This window comes from Trematomus bernacchii, unplaced genomic scaffold, assembly GCF_902827165.1.
Source record: "Trematomus bernacchii unplaced genomic scaffold, fTreBer1.1, whole genome shotgun sequence".
NCBI lineage: Eukaryota > Metazoa > Chordata > Actinopteri > Perciformes > Nototheniidae > Trematomus > Trematomus bernacchii.
In genome coordinates this window covers 342,224-359,914 of record NW_022987771.1, presented here as the reverse complement: position 1 = coordinate 359,914, position 17,691 = coordinate 342,224, and the positions used below count along the sequence as shown (strand labels likewise).

Below are 17,691 nucleotides of genomic sequence, written 5' to 3'. Positions count from 1 at the left end.
TCCAATATTTGACACATTTATTGCAGTGAGTTGTGCTGATCTCCATTTTGATTTACATTCAACTTTATTTGAACTTCTGACAATTTAAGCCCATTCCAAATGTAAAAAATAAAAAGAGTGAAGCCACGTCTAAATCTGAGTGCATATCTCTACCAGTCGACAAATATACTGCCCACTGGCACTAATCTAAACCAAACATCACCAAGAGCCTGTTTAGGCTGTGAATGTGCCCTTTAAATATCAAATACTATGAAGAGAGGAACCATTGATGGTCCATTACTTCTGCACACGTGAATTAAATATGGCATTGATTCAGAGTGGGTTTAACAGGAAGTAAGGACTTTCAGGTGAGGAAGTGGTAGCAGCAAATACAAACAGGCAGCACACTTATCTCAGCCCCTTCAAGGTCCAAATAAGGACATATGGAGGAACGTACAACTACAGTCTCAAAAAAGTCGGTGACCTCAGCTCAATAAACAGCTAAATCATTCCCCAGCTCTGATTCCTACAACACATATTTGAGTCTAATCTAATCCAGAGGGTGAGGTCTGAACCCATCTCGTAGTTACAACAGCCGGGCCTTTTGCAATAAAAGCATGTAGTCTCTTGTCACTTATCACCTCAAGAATGTGTGTTGCATTTTTTCACAATTAAGAGGTCTGAGTTCAGGTGCGGCAAACCTCACCATCACTGTGCAGTCCTCCGAGCCGCTGGCGATGACCTGATCATTGTGGGGGCACCAGTCGATGTCTAACACCGGGCCTGTGTGTCCACACACTGTGGGGTAGGATTTGTCAATGCGTCCCGTCTGTAGAGACAAAGATAAACAACAGAGGTTAATGAGATTAGTCTTAGTGTGCTGTGTTGAAGGAGTGAGCATGTTTTGAAACAGGTCAATAACAGTACCGCCTTAATCTTAGCAACATAAGTAAGCTCAAACAGGCTATAGCAAAAAAAAGTTGAATGAAACTGATCCAATTGTCATGAGCGGCCTTCACAGAGAATAAGAATTTACAAAATGGCAGACTTCACAGCATTTACATTAAAATAAAAAACTTGGATAGAATGATGAGTATATTCAAAGAAAGCATAACCAATCATGTAACAACATTGTTTGAAATATTTGAAGGCAGAACAGAAGTATATTGGAAACGAGTTTTGGATTACACAACAACATGACATCATACATTTGTTCCAACATTTCCCCCCAGTCGGGTGGAAGCACTTTAGAAGTAGCTTCAGAAAGATAATCAGATGTGAGGGGGAAACCCCAGTCCCACAAAAACTACGTCCAAGATTTCATTTTTACATTTTTAGTCTTCCAACACGGCAAAACAAACTGCCTAAAACCAGCAATTCATCGCTCAGCAAAAGAGAAGCTAGGGTTTTATCAGTGGTGAAAGCAAACCGAGATTAGATTTAGCCCACGCATAGTAATTAAGAAAAGGTATTACTGGTGACGTCATTATACAGTAGACACATGCCAACAGATGCTTAGTTTTTCACAGCATCGCTTTACTTTAAAATGGTAACTCTGTATCTAACTCTAAACTGTTCCCCTTACATAACCTGCTTATATAACTAATGGACTGGAAGGCTACGAATGCATTTCTGATGCACACAAACAACCCTCAGTTATACTGCACATCTTCCTCTACCCTCCTGCATGAAGCTGGATGTACACTCTGGATCCTGTGAGCCAGGAAACCAGGTGCTCTCTTCAGGCTGAGGTGACCCGACAAACCCAGGCTGTGGTGGACGGTGTCTGGGACACACCCTGCTCTGTGTTGACTTCAAGTACCACCGCAGGGCCGGAGGGATGAGGTCACTTAATGTGGAAAGAGTCCTGCTGCTGGAGCCCTATTTAAAGCACGATGGCTTCCTTAATACAAAATAAAAAAACACCACTCACTGCCCACAGCTATTCTGCCATTATACGGGGAATTGCAAACATAATGGCTTGAGAAGAGCAACAGAAATCCCAAATGTGTAAACACAGAAATGAGCAAGAGCTTCAACTAAAAGTGACTTTAACCTCAAGAACACATAACTCAAAGTAATTACTAATGTTTATCCAAACAACAGATGCAAGCATGATTTACAATGACAGTAGACTACACATTTTCAGTTGACGCAAGCAAAATGCATTAGACCTTTCCAATTTCACGAACTCCAATCCAAATAAAAAAAGTTATGTAATTGTTTGCGTTTCTTTTGGACACTTTGTTCGTCCATTTCCTGTTTAAAAAAAGAAAGCTTCTTCATAGCCTTGTCTTCTCCCTTTACAACTTATAGCTTCTCCACCTGTTGTTGACATAAAACAAACCAGCACCAGTGAGCTTAACAATACCGTGCAGCACTTTATTCAACAGAAGCAACATGTATTTCATTTTGTCAAACAGCTATGGGGTGAACTAGCTACAACTGCTCATCTCTATAGTCGGGGAGATCTGCCACAAGAGGCAGAGCTACTGGTGTGAGTAAAGTGACCCCCACTCAGAGACCACGCTCACCCCAAATTGTACATTTCACTTTAGCAGCCAAGTGATTACATGCATCTTTAAGCTTTAAGAGTGTGAGATAAATACAGAAAGGAAGTGTAATTCACCGTCTGCAGCACATTGTGACGATGTTTAGAATTTCAAAAGAGCAAGAAATAAATAAAGACATTTCTGAGGCAAATAAAACCATCAACCGTTTACTTGGATAACGGAGAGATAATGGAGAACCCAAGATAATGGAGCTTTTATATCCAGAGGTTATCGTTAACGACAATACTGTAAACTCAGAGGCCGACATAGGATAAAGGTTACATTCATTAAGGGTTAGGTTAATGCCAAAATATATACAAAACACTGTAAACTAGGTGTTTCTGACAAGGCTTGACAACACTTTGACTGGATAGGTGTATAATACGGTGCATCAGTACTAATATATCTAGGTCCTTCTGTGTAAAAATGGACTTTTGTTAGTTTCTAAGAAGAAACACATCATGAATCTCACATGAATCAATATCCCCCTGCCCTAGATTAAACAGAGTAAGAAACAAAAGCCAGAGGCGAGCAGAGGATGGTGATCTGGGCTCAGAGGGACAGTCGGGTCCCGGATACGAGTGTCATGTTGCTCAGGCATTCCTGCTCTTAGACAGTTTCTGCCTCTGGTACAGCAGATAAAGAGCAGAGTGCACTTCAAGTCTGCTGCTGTTACAGTGCACATCCACAGTGACTGTAACACCAGTAACACGACTCATCTCTCAGTGGTCTGTTCATATTCGTTGAGAACACATGTGTAAAGTTAACAGTGCAGCCCGACGACAATGGCTGGACATCAGTACAAATCACAGGAAGCAACTCTGCGCTGTATGAAAAATATTAGGCCTGTAACCATGCAGTCACCTGACTGACAGAGTTGGGCTGTGACACATTCTCCAACTCCAAGTTTAGTGATCAAAGTCCAGTGTATGTGAGAATGAACTCTGCGTGCGTGTACGTGTAGTATGGGAAAATCACAAGAACTTGTCTAAACCTCACCCTCACTGCTGAACACACCCTGAAATATACCCTGTGTAAAAACAGTAGACTTTGACACTGCTGTCAAGAGGGATTTATGAGCCACCGTCCAGTATCAGATAACATTCCCATTAAATATGAGACTGGTGACCTCGCCTCTGCAGATGAATCAGTTTTAAAATGTTCATTTAGTTGATCACAAATCATGACACATTTGCATTATGAGGCAGACATGATATTGTCTGCCTCATAATGCAAATGTAGTAAGCAGAGAGACGTGTATTACTACAGAGTTCAGCAGACTTTTTTTCTGTACGTGATTTCCTGAAGACAGTATAGGAACAGGATGTCATTAAAGCAGGAAGGACACACACTGATGACCAGGTGTAGCAACAGGAACAGCATTAACAAGTCCGACAAAGAGCAAACTGATTGCTAAGATAACCACTAGCAAACTATTCAAAGTAAATGCTTTAGTTTCTTCATTAACAGTGCATTTATTACTTCCCATTTGAAAGTGCTACAGGTCATGCTCAGTCTCGTTAAAACATGTGCACACCCACAAAAATGCATGTCACCCAGAGTATTTTCAAACCAGTTCTGTCATGTAAAAAAAGTCCATACCATTTCAACATTAATTGGTGCCGTACCTCTTTGGTAGTGTCTACTATGATACATTACCAATGGATGGGAGTTACACTATGCAGGTTCAATGAAACATTGTGCTTCCAGATGTTTACTTGACTACTATAATGCTGTAAAGTGACATACAAACATAGCTTCTGGCTTATGTGTAAGAGAAGGAGGGAGTAGACCGCGACCAGGCATTTCATATATTTTCACGGTTAACTACCAACGTACCGTAAAACGTATTTATCTGAATCTCAGAAGTGTGAGAAGGCGTTGACTATTACAGACGAAGACTTCACTATTCTTGCCTATACAAGCAATTAGAAATATGTGAATAGAACATTTATGATAAGCATATATTCATGTTGTGTAAGCGTCCATGCAGAGGCTTGTATGACAGCGCTCGCAAAGATTAAGATCAGCTACGAGAGCCAAGCAATCAGCCTTTAAACCCCGACACTTCAGAGATTTCACAGCACATCCCACATGTTACCTCTGGTTCAGGCATGCTGCAAATATTCCAACACAAGCTCTTGCATTACGCTCTTTCCATCAACACTATTTGATCACCTGCACAAACGAAAAACATAATCTTATGCTTCAAATATAAATTGTAGCTTCTACGGTTGAATTGCAGCAACACACCATGAAGCCCCAGTACCTCTTTAGCTAAGCTCTTTGAGGTCGACCTCCTGATCAACCCGGGCTCGGCAGAGGAGACGACAGTTTGACCAGAGAGCAAGGCGTTCTTCACATTCCTCACCTCGGCCCCAGGCAGCTCTGTTGGGGTATGACCAATGTGAGCGAGAGGGGCGCGAGGGTGTCAAATGTAGCACCCTTTGAGGTGTTAATGCCGTCCATGTCTGATATACACAATTAGGAATTCAGAGTGTGTAAATTGCCTCGAGCCTGCATAAACATCTGATAACATGATACACAAGACTGGAATGGAGTTTGCATAGAGTTAGATCCTTGTAACTGTTAACACTGACAATAAACAAGTTAACTGAAAACAACAACCATGAGGTGAAGGCAGTGGGATCACCAGGGTGGAGCCGTGCAGGACAGTTAACCTGTGGCAACTTGTTGCATTCTCCCTTCTGTCCCTCTCAAAAGAAGAGCTTGAGGCTCATTCGCAAGTCTGTATTTGTCTAAAAATGAGGCAAGATGTCTATCAGAATGTCGTGCACATACCACAAACACAAAGAGATCAGGAGGGCCAGAGACACGGTGATAAATGACATGAATTAATCACAACTTCATGAGGTCTCTAATTGTACTATAGGCTCAAGACATGGCAGGCAGGTGAACAGCTATGTGTGTCAGTAACATTACACTTTCTCAACACAAACAAAAGGGGCCTAAACAGACTCAACCAGCTAAGCAAGAAAATCATCTCCAAGGCAACAAGCCTAAAGGTATAGAAAGTGTGCTTAGCAAGACTGACAACGTGAAAATGATTTTGTCCAGAACAAAAAAAATTGAATTCAGCTGCACTAATGCAAGAAAGAAAACCACCCACAGCAACAGCAAGGGGCTAAACTCAGTCGTTGAATACCTAACATGTCCAGAACTACACACTACAGACATTTGTATCCTTCGAGAGGAATGTCTGACGCCTAGAAAACAACCAGTTGCATAGCAACAAGCAAGACTGCACAAAATAAGTGAATCACACAGCAATAGATAGAAAGCTGAAGACTGGAACAGAAAAAAAAAAATGGATGAGCGACATCCCTCAAGGCAGTAGAGGACATTCTTTTCATTCACACAAGAGGCCTGCACACTTCCTTTCCTTGCAGCTCAACATGTGATTCACACATGCACACCACTAAAAGGGTCTGCATGCTGTCCACTGCTGCTCAGAGCTCCATGGAAATGTCCATCTTTATACGTCTCTGCCTGTATGATAGGGCAGGAACAATACAGCAAAACCTCAGCTATATATAGATAGAGTAGAGAAAACTATACGGAGATGTACTACAGATGCACTCTAGCACTGTATATTGCTGGTACATGGCTAGTGAAACTATGTGATAAGATTAATCCCAGATAGCATCTAAAACAAGTCTGCTATTTACTACTACTTAACTGGTAGCTCTGCTGCCAGTTTGGAACTATTTGGAGCAGCTGAGATTTTAAAATCACATCTGTTTTAAGTATCTAAAGGCTCCTGCAGCACGAGCTATCTGCTCACAGGAGAGTGAACAGCCCTGGCTGGTTGTTGCTGACGACACAGGATCAGTAGTGATTAGGTCCATGCAACATCTAAGACAAGAAATCCTATGAATATCGGCAGGGTCTTTAACTTCCGTCATCTCTTTGTTAACACTGCACTGAGGAGATATTCATATTCATATTCACAAACATTTAATTCCAGAGAGTACTTGGAACATATGAAAGGCAGCCTACTGAAAATGATTCGGTGTGTGGAATGTGTGCAACGGTGGTTAGTTTGTGATTTAATTGCTCTTATCAAGCAGACTCTAAATGCATCAAATGATTGAAAAGGCATTGCAGACACCATCTGCTGTTTTTGAGCAAAAAGAAAGTCTGATTTATTTTAAAGGAACCATCAGTGCTCTCAGCTCTGTATTCATAGATTATACACATTATTCAGTATACCAGCAGCCATACAGACTATCACATTAAAGTAATTATTCTAATATGGCACCTCATGCAGTGAGTGATTCTGTGACACAGACAACATCTGACTTCAACCCAGTTTTCTCATCCTGGCCGCTCTTCATATTTCAGCCTATCCCAGAATTCACATGTGTGCCGACACTGCATGAAGCAGCCAATAGCAAGGCAGGGAGGAAATGGTCTTGGAAGCCTGTCAGGCAGGGAGCAGTGAATGACCATATATGGTAAAATCTGCAGTCAGCAGGACTGAGCGGCAGAGGCGGCAAAGGCAGAGGCAACTGAGCAGTATAGAGGTCTTGGAACACAAGCTGACCAAAGCATGGGGAAAGACCCTGGATACCATGCACAACCAGGGTCTTTTTGTGATTATAGACAGAGCTTAGTTAGCGGCGTAACTGGGAGACAGAACAGAATGATTGTGTCAATGTGCACACCCAGGGATTACTTACAGCAAAGGTTGAGCACTGGATGAATGGTGCTTTGAAGGATTGAATCCAAATCAAATACACACTCCACATCTGATCAACCTTTCAGTACAGAGGCAGCTTTTGAAAGTGGAACATGCCATCTACATGAAGTAATACGCTATGTACTGTGTTATGGCTGTAGTCAAGGTCAATCTTAAAAAAGAAAAGAGACTAAGAGGAAATGAAAGATGCTTACAATTGACAAAGTGAACCGTCTGCATGGAAAATAAAATGCTGATGGTTAAAAAGAGGAAAGCGAGCGTAGAATCATAAACAACTGCATGCTTAGATACGTTCTAGTTAAGGGATTACAAATCACGGTAATGATTTACTGAGACTTCCATTCTCGTATGCCGAGCAGACAGAGAGGAAATTATCAGGAATGTTTCACTGAACACTTGCTAGCTGCATTCACTCCCACCGCTTCCTTCATATGGAAATCAGGGAATAAATTAGCAGGCATCCTGCTAAGAAAGAGAAAGGAGGAGATTGAAAGCATGAGGCAAGGGAATGACATGTGTTGAGCTGGACATCTGATGCCCTCTCTATAAATGCCTGTGTTCTGACAGGAGGAAGCAACAATAGCCATGGCTGTGCTGAGTCACAGCGGCCTGCCGCACTAACCTCACCCTCCTGAGTCACACAAAGCATCGGCTCTATTGCTTGACAACCTAAAATGAGGCTCAGACCTCAAGTCAAGTAACAGATCCATGAAATCAACCTGTGAACTCCAAGAGAGGCTTTTCCAACCATTTATAAACACAAGAAGCAGAGGGAGTACAAGGCTTTCTTTTTTTTTTTTAAGTGTAATCATTTCAGCAATTCTTCCTCCTCCTGTTATTGCATCACTTCAACAAAGCGATGCCCAGTTGCATATGGGTTGATTGTAAAAGGGGGAAGGAGCATCATCACACTTCTGCCTCCCCCCAGCTGAAGTGTGGTTATGACAAAGGGCTGCGCTGGGAGTAAGCACGGGACAAAGGGCCTGAGCAGCTGGCTGCCCACAGAGACTGGGAGCAGCACAGCCCGGGCAGATGGGTGAGCCGGACAGATGCACCCTCACATTAGGGATGGGAGGGTGGGGGGGTTTAGGGGATGTGTGCCCTTGAAACTAAAATGAAATGAGGACCAGGTGATTTTAACAAAGTGTTCTTCGATAAGGTTTAGAGCAGTATCTACAAAGCAAAGCTACTGTATGTCAGACAAAAGATAATAAAGTACAACACACAGTTTGTACAGTCAGCCCAATAACAAATGCAAAAGCATGACGACGCATATACACATAATTGTATTATTTTTCATTTAAGAGGATACAATCCTTGTTCACTCAGTTTAATAAAAATGATCTTGTGCCCCTAAAGCATTTGGGTGTTGCTGATCCACTGCAGTGCGCTCTAGTCAGACCGGCTGCATGGGACAGGATCGCCCCACTTTTAAAGACTTGCATTGCAAGCTGAGGCTACACTGAGATTTCCAGATGGACCAACGGAATGTATTTGAGAATAGTGATTTTTGTTTTTTAATTCCCATTCATTTAAGATCCAAATCGAATGTTGTTCAAATGTCCCAACAGCTAAACTTTTCTTTGTATGCTAGGCTGCTGAACTTGTTTGTTGAGAGTACACACTGGCCACACTGCCCAAAGCATTGCATGCATACACAATTAACATACTATTAGTCTTAAACAACATGGCATTCCCCTTTCAGCTCCTGTGTCTGAATGCATGGCCTGTTGAAATGAGGAAAACACTCAATCTGAAGGATTATTCTGTCACGCCTGCAGTCTGGATAGGATGGAAGATCTAAAAAAAAGCTTTTTCAATCCCTCACTTGAGGAAATTGCCTGAGGTTTGCTTTGCACATTAAGACCTCAGTCTCTTACTACTGTATATTTCAGTGGTGAAAAATAGACTTTGTTCGGCAGACACACCAATGCTGTCCTGGGATAGGACGGGCATGCGGAGCTCATCGAACAAACAGAGACAGGGGCAGCAGGGGTGTGAAACTGGTGGAGCCTGCAGCCCACCACCACAAGCTCTGTGTGGAATGAGGTGCTGAGAGGTGTAAGCTGTGCGATGACAGGCCTAAGGATCCGGTCCCCTATGCCAGAGCCTTCTCAGATGACATGGGACCGACTGCTGTGCACTAATTACAGGCCCAGGTTACAACTGTCAACTGTATTGCAGTACTTATGTCACTCAGTGTCAGGACCTGCCACTTGGCTATTGCTAAGAGCTGCCGAACAGAAACAACAACAGCTAGCAATTCACCACCATCAAGCATAATGGCACCCAAGGGCTCTCTTGGGGACAGGCCATAGCCCCCTGTGGGATACAGGGAGATCTCTAGTGCACCTTAATTAGCCCAATTATGACAGCAGGGGTAAAACAAAAGAGAGGATCTAACTTGTTTACAGTTAAACAGTTTTCAAATGCTGTCTTGCCAAACCAAAAGTAATTCTAGAGTAGAGTGATTCCTTATATGGAGGCAGGGATCAGGTTCGCTCCAGGGCTTTGGAGTAGTTTCTGTCGTACACATGAGGGTGTATAAAACAACTTAGGCAAATATTAAGCCTGAGGAACACCGGCACCAAGCCAGCAGTTCGAGAGGCTACGTTTTCAATGCAAATGATTATTTAATGTTGATTGTTCACGTGTTCCTGGTGGCCAAAGGCAGTGAGATTGTTGGAGAAGTTTGTTGTGCTTCAAAACATAGATGTTCATTTCACCCCCCCCCCACACATCACAGTTTTGGATGAACAGACATCAAACTGAGAATGTTGTCGTCCTTATAAAAAATGTCATTCATGTACAAAATGAACAACAAATCAAGACATAGTCGTGTAAACAGTAAGAGTAATTAATACAAACTATACGGAATAATCAAAGCATTGTTAGGCAGCATGTGCTACTGAAAAAAAAAGGTGCAAATGCAAACAAGCCTACACATTTTGTTTATCTCACTCTAGTTGTCCTTAACTACTAGGACATGATGCACTTTACACTTACCTTGTGAAGAGGGAGGACGAGGAAAGCTCCTCCACCACTGGCTTCAATAATTAAGGCAACAAACTTGGGGTTGACTGCACAGAAGGAGCTGTCCCATGTGACCCTTGACACCCGGATATCATCGTAGCATTGGTCATTTTTCGCCGCCTGGCCAAACACATGACGGAATTTGCTCGTACGTACAACTTGTCGACTCATATCTGTGCAAAGAGCAGAGGGGAAGATTTTGTGTTAGCAGTTTAAGATCAAAAAGGTAAACAGGATAGAGAAAAATGAACCAAAAATATGGACAACTAGAGCTACTTGAAAGATTTGAGAACACACTACGGCAGCAAAGCTTTTAGAACATACGTAAGCTTTTTTTTTTCCACAACATATAATCAATTTCTTCACCCTTAGTGTGGCCATTACTGCTCCAGCCACACTAAGGGTGTCCCTGGAATTTCTGGGCAACGTGGTGCCAACAATTTCAGCGTCACTTTTGCCACACTGCCCTTCATTCCTCTGAGCGTAAGAATATAAAGCCAAGTGGGTTTTCCTCACTCCTGTGATCGCATAGAACGCATGTCGAGTTCAAAACTGATCCCATAGAAAAAGTGGTTATGAGGCACCTGTTACTAAACCAAATATGTATGAGGTTTAAAATGTTCCTAATTCACAAAGATGCAGCATAACAATAATAAACAACAACAAAGAGGGTTCATTTCATTTCATTTCAATCTTTATTTCGAACAGATTAAAAAACAAATAAAAAATAACAAATGTGAAAAAACAGAATACCGTATTGTTAAAATACAGTATTTATCCACATTCACGATAATATTTATATATTCAACAACAAAAAAATCTTCATATTAATAATAATAATAATAATAATAATAATTAAAAAATAAAAAAATAAATCATATGTGTCCGAAAGGGAGTAGGATGAAGCAAATGCTTATTAATTCCCACCCCTTACTTGATCAATGATTGTCCTTTAAGTCATTGTGCAAGTTATTCCTACTTACACTTACATTTATACATACATATACAATAATTTCTCATCTTCAATCACCTCTCTTCATTCTCATAGTATGAAGAGAGGGTTGATAATCTTCTCCACTGCATTGTGCCAAATTATCAAATGATCTGAAACACGCTTCTCATGGGTCACAGGTGGAAGGGGCCAGTTGCAAAGAAAATAGGATATACCCAATACAAACAGACTTTGTAGCTGGTTCAGCTAACACTTTCAACAGGACAAGAATATGCTGGCAGAGTTTGAAAACAAGCCCATTCAAAAGCTACAAGTCCAAATGCTTCGCCTAAAATAACAGACCACTTTCAAAGTTGACCAAGGTCCAATCTGACCTACAACCCTCTCAAGGAGTCTTGGTTTTGTGAAACTCCTTCAATCTCTTAGTTTTCGACACAGCACATGGTAACAGTTTCCTAGCCTGAATCACCAACATGATAAAGGAGCAGCGCAGGATGTGGGATATGTTTTGGAGGTGGTTTCCATTGTGAATGTGTGTGTGTATGCATGTCCGTGTGTGTGTAAAGAGAGAGAGTGTGATACGGAGCAAGAGAGAAAGGATTAGTGTAAGAGAGAAACTCTTGTATGGCATGTTTCCGACAGAACAAGGATCACAACACAAGCAGGAAGTTCTTCCTGCAGGGATATGGGCATGTCCTAACAGCTCAAAGCTTTTGAAAAACACGTCGGTCATACCAACTGTTTATTTGTGATGTCTCCAATAGCAGGAAGTGTGCTAAAGCAGTGGTTCTCAACTGGTCAGGCCTCGGGACCCACTTTTTACTTGGTCAATACATCGCGACCCAACATTTTGAAGCACTCAAATCTATTCAACAAAAAATCGTGCTGTAATATATATATATATATATACGCTTTTGAGCATACAATATTAATAAAAGTGAAGTACAGTGCATATATCCCTTATATCCCTTCACAGAACTAAAGTATGCTTTTAAAAAAGGTTTAATGAGATGATGGAATCAAAGCTGAACTATATAAAAAGGCACACATGCTGAAACCCAACCCCAGCAGGGGGGTCTGGGGGGATTCTCCCCAAGGAGATTTTTAGAAATACTAACAAACTACGCATTCTGGTACACTGAGAAGAAAATCGGGCCTTCAAAACAAAAGTTTGACTTTTTCCCCAAAAAAAAAAAGAAAAAAAAAAAAAAATCCAATTTTTTTTTCTTCACTCACACATCCGCGACCCACTCGAAATGGGTCCGCGACCCACTTTTGGGTCGCGACCCACCAGTTGAGAACCACTGTGCTAAAGGACACATTTGTTCACATTAGGAGTAAACGGTTAATGACACTTGAGTTTTAATCTTCCCTAAATTGAGGATTTGGCAGTTTTTACTGAGTTACATAGGATTTATTAAATCCTACTCTAAATTGTCCCGGATCAGAAGTGCATTTAATCTATGAAACTGACTTGCATTTCTTTCGGAAAGGCTGACGCACACTAAGTGCAATGAACTGAAATCCAAGGCAGAACTCCTGTTAGATGAATGATTGTTAAAAAGTTCAGTAAAGACATTTTGAAGGCAACAAAAGGAATCGCTCTTCCTTATAGTAATGTCACGATAGACGATTTGAGCTGCGGTATATTTTTTATATTAAAAACAAAACACTAAAAAAGGTTACAAAATGACACACTTTGATGGTCTCCTTGGTTTCCATAAGATTGATGCCAAGTTAAAAGTAAAAGATGTGTTCAAACTATTTAATAATGTTAAGGAACAGTTCTAGAATGTTGATTTAAATTCTAGAATGTTGAATTACAGTTGTAGAATGTTGAATTACAGTTGTAGAATGTTGAATTACAAATTCTAGAATGTTAATTTACAGTTGTAGAATGTTGAATTACAAATTCTAGAATGTTAATTTAAAGTCTAGAATGTTGAATTTAAATTCTAGAATGACAAGTTACAATTCTAGAATGTTGAATTTAAATTCTAGAATGACAAGTTACAGTTCTAGAATGTTGAATTTAAATTCTAGAATGGCAGGTTACAGTTCTAGAATGTTGAATTTAAATTCTAGAATGGCAGGTTAAAGTTCTAGAATGTTGAATTTAAATTCTAGAATGGCAAGTTACAGTTCTAGAATGTTGAGTTACAATTCTAGATCAGGGCGATACTCAACAATGACCACTTTGTCATGAGGGAGGAGTGAGGCTTGTTTGCTTTCCTTCGGAGCAGCAGATTTGTCTCATAATGCTGCTGGAGTAGAAGCTACATGTGAAAGCACAACTAAATCAGAGACCTGTCTAGTGAGAGACAGAGTTACAGAGTTGTGTCAAAATCCAGCTAAAACTGCTTCTTGGGCTGCGTTCTGATATTGTCATGACTATAAATGTTTTATTTAAAAAGATTTATATAAAAAAAAAAGTGAATCCTTTTATGATACTGTCCAGTTAACATACATGAGGCACCGCTCCTCAGTGCTGATGTTGAATGATGTATCTGTAGAAAACACCAGCAATCCTAAATGAGGAGCCACATGCATTAGATAAGTTAGAGTTGATGAAGCCTCCGCCCTTCGGTAGAAACTAAATGCTGATGTGCTTGTGTATTAACTAACGCAGTGAAGAGCCCCTTCCACTGATTCTCCTGGTACATATAACTCCACTACACCTACTGAGACAATCAGGACATCAGTCAGCATCCTTGTTGTCAAATCAGGGATATAAATCAAGCACAGTTATAACTTTAAAAGTGATTAATCCACAAAGCCAATCAAAGACCAAAATGGTCAAAGACTAACTGTACAATGAGGGATACTGTTCAGCTCAAATCCTTCATCTAACATGTCATGATTCAATTAAGCAAATATTAAATAAAAACCCTTTAAAATAAATTGGGTGAAAATAGGACATGGGCTAAAATGTCCAAAATGTGACAGTGACAAATACCATAGAATCAATCAATCTGTTTTTCTTCCTGAAAATGATACACAGGGAATAACATATCCATGGTCAAATCAGTGGGAGGCGTGCTAGTGAACTTAAGCTCTTACCTGACGCGTTTAGTTTCCTAACAGAAAACTATGCAGATAGTAATAAAAGTGTATGATGTATTGCATTCGATTAATTTGGTTTTTTCCCTGGTATTGAGAATCCTGAAAATTCACTGGTATTGGCATCGCATACTAGATTTGTTTTATTGTGATAGGAGTCATGTGGCGCAGTGGACTAGTTCGTTGGTGTTCGGATCAGGGGAGCACAGGTTCAAACCCCACTGCATGTCGTTGTGTCCCTGGGCAAGACACTTCACCCCAAATTGCTCCTGTGGGGATTGTCCACAGTATTGAGTATGTAAGTCGCTTTGGATAAAAGCGTCTAACAAGTAACATGTAATCGTGATATCCATACTCTCAATTATTTTGTCGATACATTTAATTTGAGCTCACAAATCGGCCTTTGACTTCGAATAGAATGTAGATTTACCTACTGAATGAGATGCTTTTTTTTTTTTTTTTTTTTTAAATATATAAAAAAGCAGTTCAAAAATTCTCTTTATCCCACGGGCATAGCATGGGTGTATGGTTAGCTGCGCTCTGTCTCAAAGACATGTTTAGCAACACAGACATGCTGCCTAGCAACATCAGGGAAATACCAACACAGGAGAGAAAAACATTACAACAGTAAGAAATACAAACTTATGTCTTAAAAAGGTACTTAAGATGTCAAATGTGAACAACCGTTAAACTTACATTTGAAATGACACCTGGCCTTGCAAAACATGACCACATTTAAAAAGGTTCAGGTTTCTCTACATGATTTTAGTCGCTGAAACATCCATTGGCAATGCATAGTGCAGAGCAGCTGGAAGCCAGACAAATCAGCACACGAGATGAAGAGGTTGAAATGATGAGAGAACAAGCAGAGCTTTATTTTGAGTTTTTACAGAGCACATGGTGCCTCAACTATTGAACCCTGTGAAGAATGACTTAAGTGTTTCAGATATAAAAATCAAACCTGACTGTATGGTCTATTTCTCACCTGAAATGTAACTCTTTTTGCCACACTATAGGAATGGGGAAATTGTCTTTGCCACCTTGTCTTTGGTAAAAGCCAAGGATAACCTATAAAGTCCAGTGTAGTACAGTTTTATGATGACGTTGCTAAGGAGAGCCCTTTTAAATCATCAGTTTGTTTTATAAGGGCTTATCACCTCCATAAATGTTTAATGACATTGATGACACACCTAACCCACGTAAATGCTTTGGAGCTTTTACCATTCTTAAAACAGAAAGATGAGTGAAACTATCCTGCTGCTCTTGGCTGTTCATTTGCAGCAGAAAAGTACATTGTTTTATGTCGAATGTAAAATGTGCGGTTTGATCACTACAATAGTGTTTCTGGCCTTGACGAAACAATCACTGCATTCTTGAGGTTAGTCTGGGCCTGCACAAAGATCCCCAGTCACTCAACCATTTAGCTCTTACAGCAGGAAATGTTCAATATCATATGTTACTCTTGTAATAATCAACTACTTTTAAGGCAACAAATCAAGACTAGTTCTGGACAAATATGCTTCGGATGATATCTTAATGTGACCTATGTTACAGTCACAGATAAAGGAGTCAATTATTCCTATGCGTTGTTGCTCAAACTGACAGTTTGGATTAAAACCTCTATGAAGAGAGGGTTGGGCTATATCGGTGTGCACGATGTAGGTCAGAGCAGACTGGGTGGGGTTCAGCTGACTATGCAACACTGGGTCTTGGTGAGTGTGCCTTGTTGTGTGGTAGTGTCATTTCCTGACGATCCTTTTCAGGAAGATATCACCATTTCTTAGTCACTGGATGCTCACCGTTATTAGCAGCCATTCCAACTGATACATGGGGTGAGACCATAGACTGTATATATAAATGGACGTAGGGTCCGTGACGTCACCCATAGGATTCTGCAGAGTTGCCGAGAAGCCCTTAGTAGGCGGAGTCGGCCACTAACGGCTCGACAGTCTGTCCTAATTAAGGGCAAAGAGGCGGAGCCGAGGCGGGACCTTCTGCTGAAGCACAAGGCGAGGCTCCAAGCTCCCGATCTAGCTGAAGCTGCCAAGCTAGGCTAACATGCTCACGCTCACTTAATAAGCCTTGTTCAACATAATTTCTTTAGCTAATACTACAGCAGGCTGCAGGCGAACCAAGTCCGCGTTTCGCTGCATTCCTTGATCTCCAGTTATAACGCCGGAGCTAACGGAGCCGCAGGGGGCTAGCTAGCTCCCTGTGGATAATTGGGTCCCCTTTTAACATTTGCTCCCGTTTAGCATTATGGGCGTCATAGCCATAGACTATAAAAGTCTTACCCAAGGCTGAATCATAAATAAATATATATATATATATATGTACACACACATGTATAAAGGGTTACATCCTTAGCTGGCTAACAAGCTAAGCTAACAAGCACACAAACACCTGCTAACATGTATAATATTATCATTTTACTCAACGAAAAAAGCTGAGTAGACTTCTTGGAAGTTCTGTTAGTACATTCAACCGCACAGCACGACATTTTAATTGTCTGGCATTTGTAACAACATTCCCTAAAAGGCACAATCACCACGAACACGGCTAAAGGGTCAAGTACAGTAACTACAACTAGCTAACGTTGTAGCCTAGCAGAGTGGACAAGTTGCTGTTAGCTGACAGTGAGGCACGTACCTGTCCATCAAAGTGACCACGCCCTAATTTATGCAAAAACTGTAAGACCTAATATAAATAAAAGGGTCGCGTTATAAAACAATTCACTCAACAATTAATAATCATTTAAGGTGGAATCTAACTATATCCCGAATAATTTGTATTGCATCCAGGGGCAGAAACATGTTTATTTCTGCTGTAAAGTTGGGCATTTTAACATGGGGGTCTATGGAAATTCATCCTTTCTGCAGTCATCGCCTATCGGCCACTAGATGAACTGCAGTTTGTGGCACTTCCTTATTGGCGTCCTGGCTCTGCCCCAGAGTTTGCCGCTTGGGTGAGACAGAAGGAAAAAAAAGTAACATTAGGGCTAATTTCCGGAAGGCAATCATTTATGTTTTTTACAATTTGGGAGTTTCCTCTATGTCGATCACGACTCCTGTGTCAGGAGTGTTGCACAGGCACATATACTTTTGACTCATCAGCTTCATTCCTGGACTCAAAATCAGAATAGCTGATAACTTCAGGCTCACCACAGACCTGGAATCATTGTTAACTCGCAATCACCTCACACCTTAGAGCTACACAGGACAAGACTTGTGTTAAAACCTGCCAGGCAGTAACCCAAGGTTTCAGAAGCATCTCAGCTCCTCCAAAGAGAAAGACAGGTCTTAACCCCGCCATGAGCAAATGCCAAACCAAAAAAATAAAATGTCCAGGGTAACTCTTATGTAAGAACATCATTATCATCATTATCCCACACA

At 40.9% G+C, this 17,691-nt stretch overlaps 1 protein-coding gene across 1 annotated transcript in view; it reads right to left on the bottom strand.

Annotated features, from left to right (window-relative positions):
- The window catches only part of coro1ca (coronin, actin binding protein, 1Ca), a 32,062-nt gene that overhangs the window by 7,443 nt on the left and 6,928 nt on the right, over positions 1–17,691 (bottom strand). Inside the window, exons 2-3 of the mRNA XM_034148543.1 lie at positions 10,261–10,460; positions 686–808 (exon numbers count right to left, since the gene is read on the bottom strand). Coding sequence (XP_034004434.1) covers positions 686–808; positions 10,261–10,458 — 321 coding nt within the window. The 5' untranslated portion in view covers positions 10,459–10,460. The remainder of the gene's footprint in view (positions 1–685; positions 809–10,260; positions 10,461–17,691) is intronic.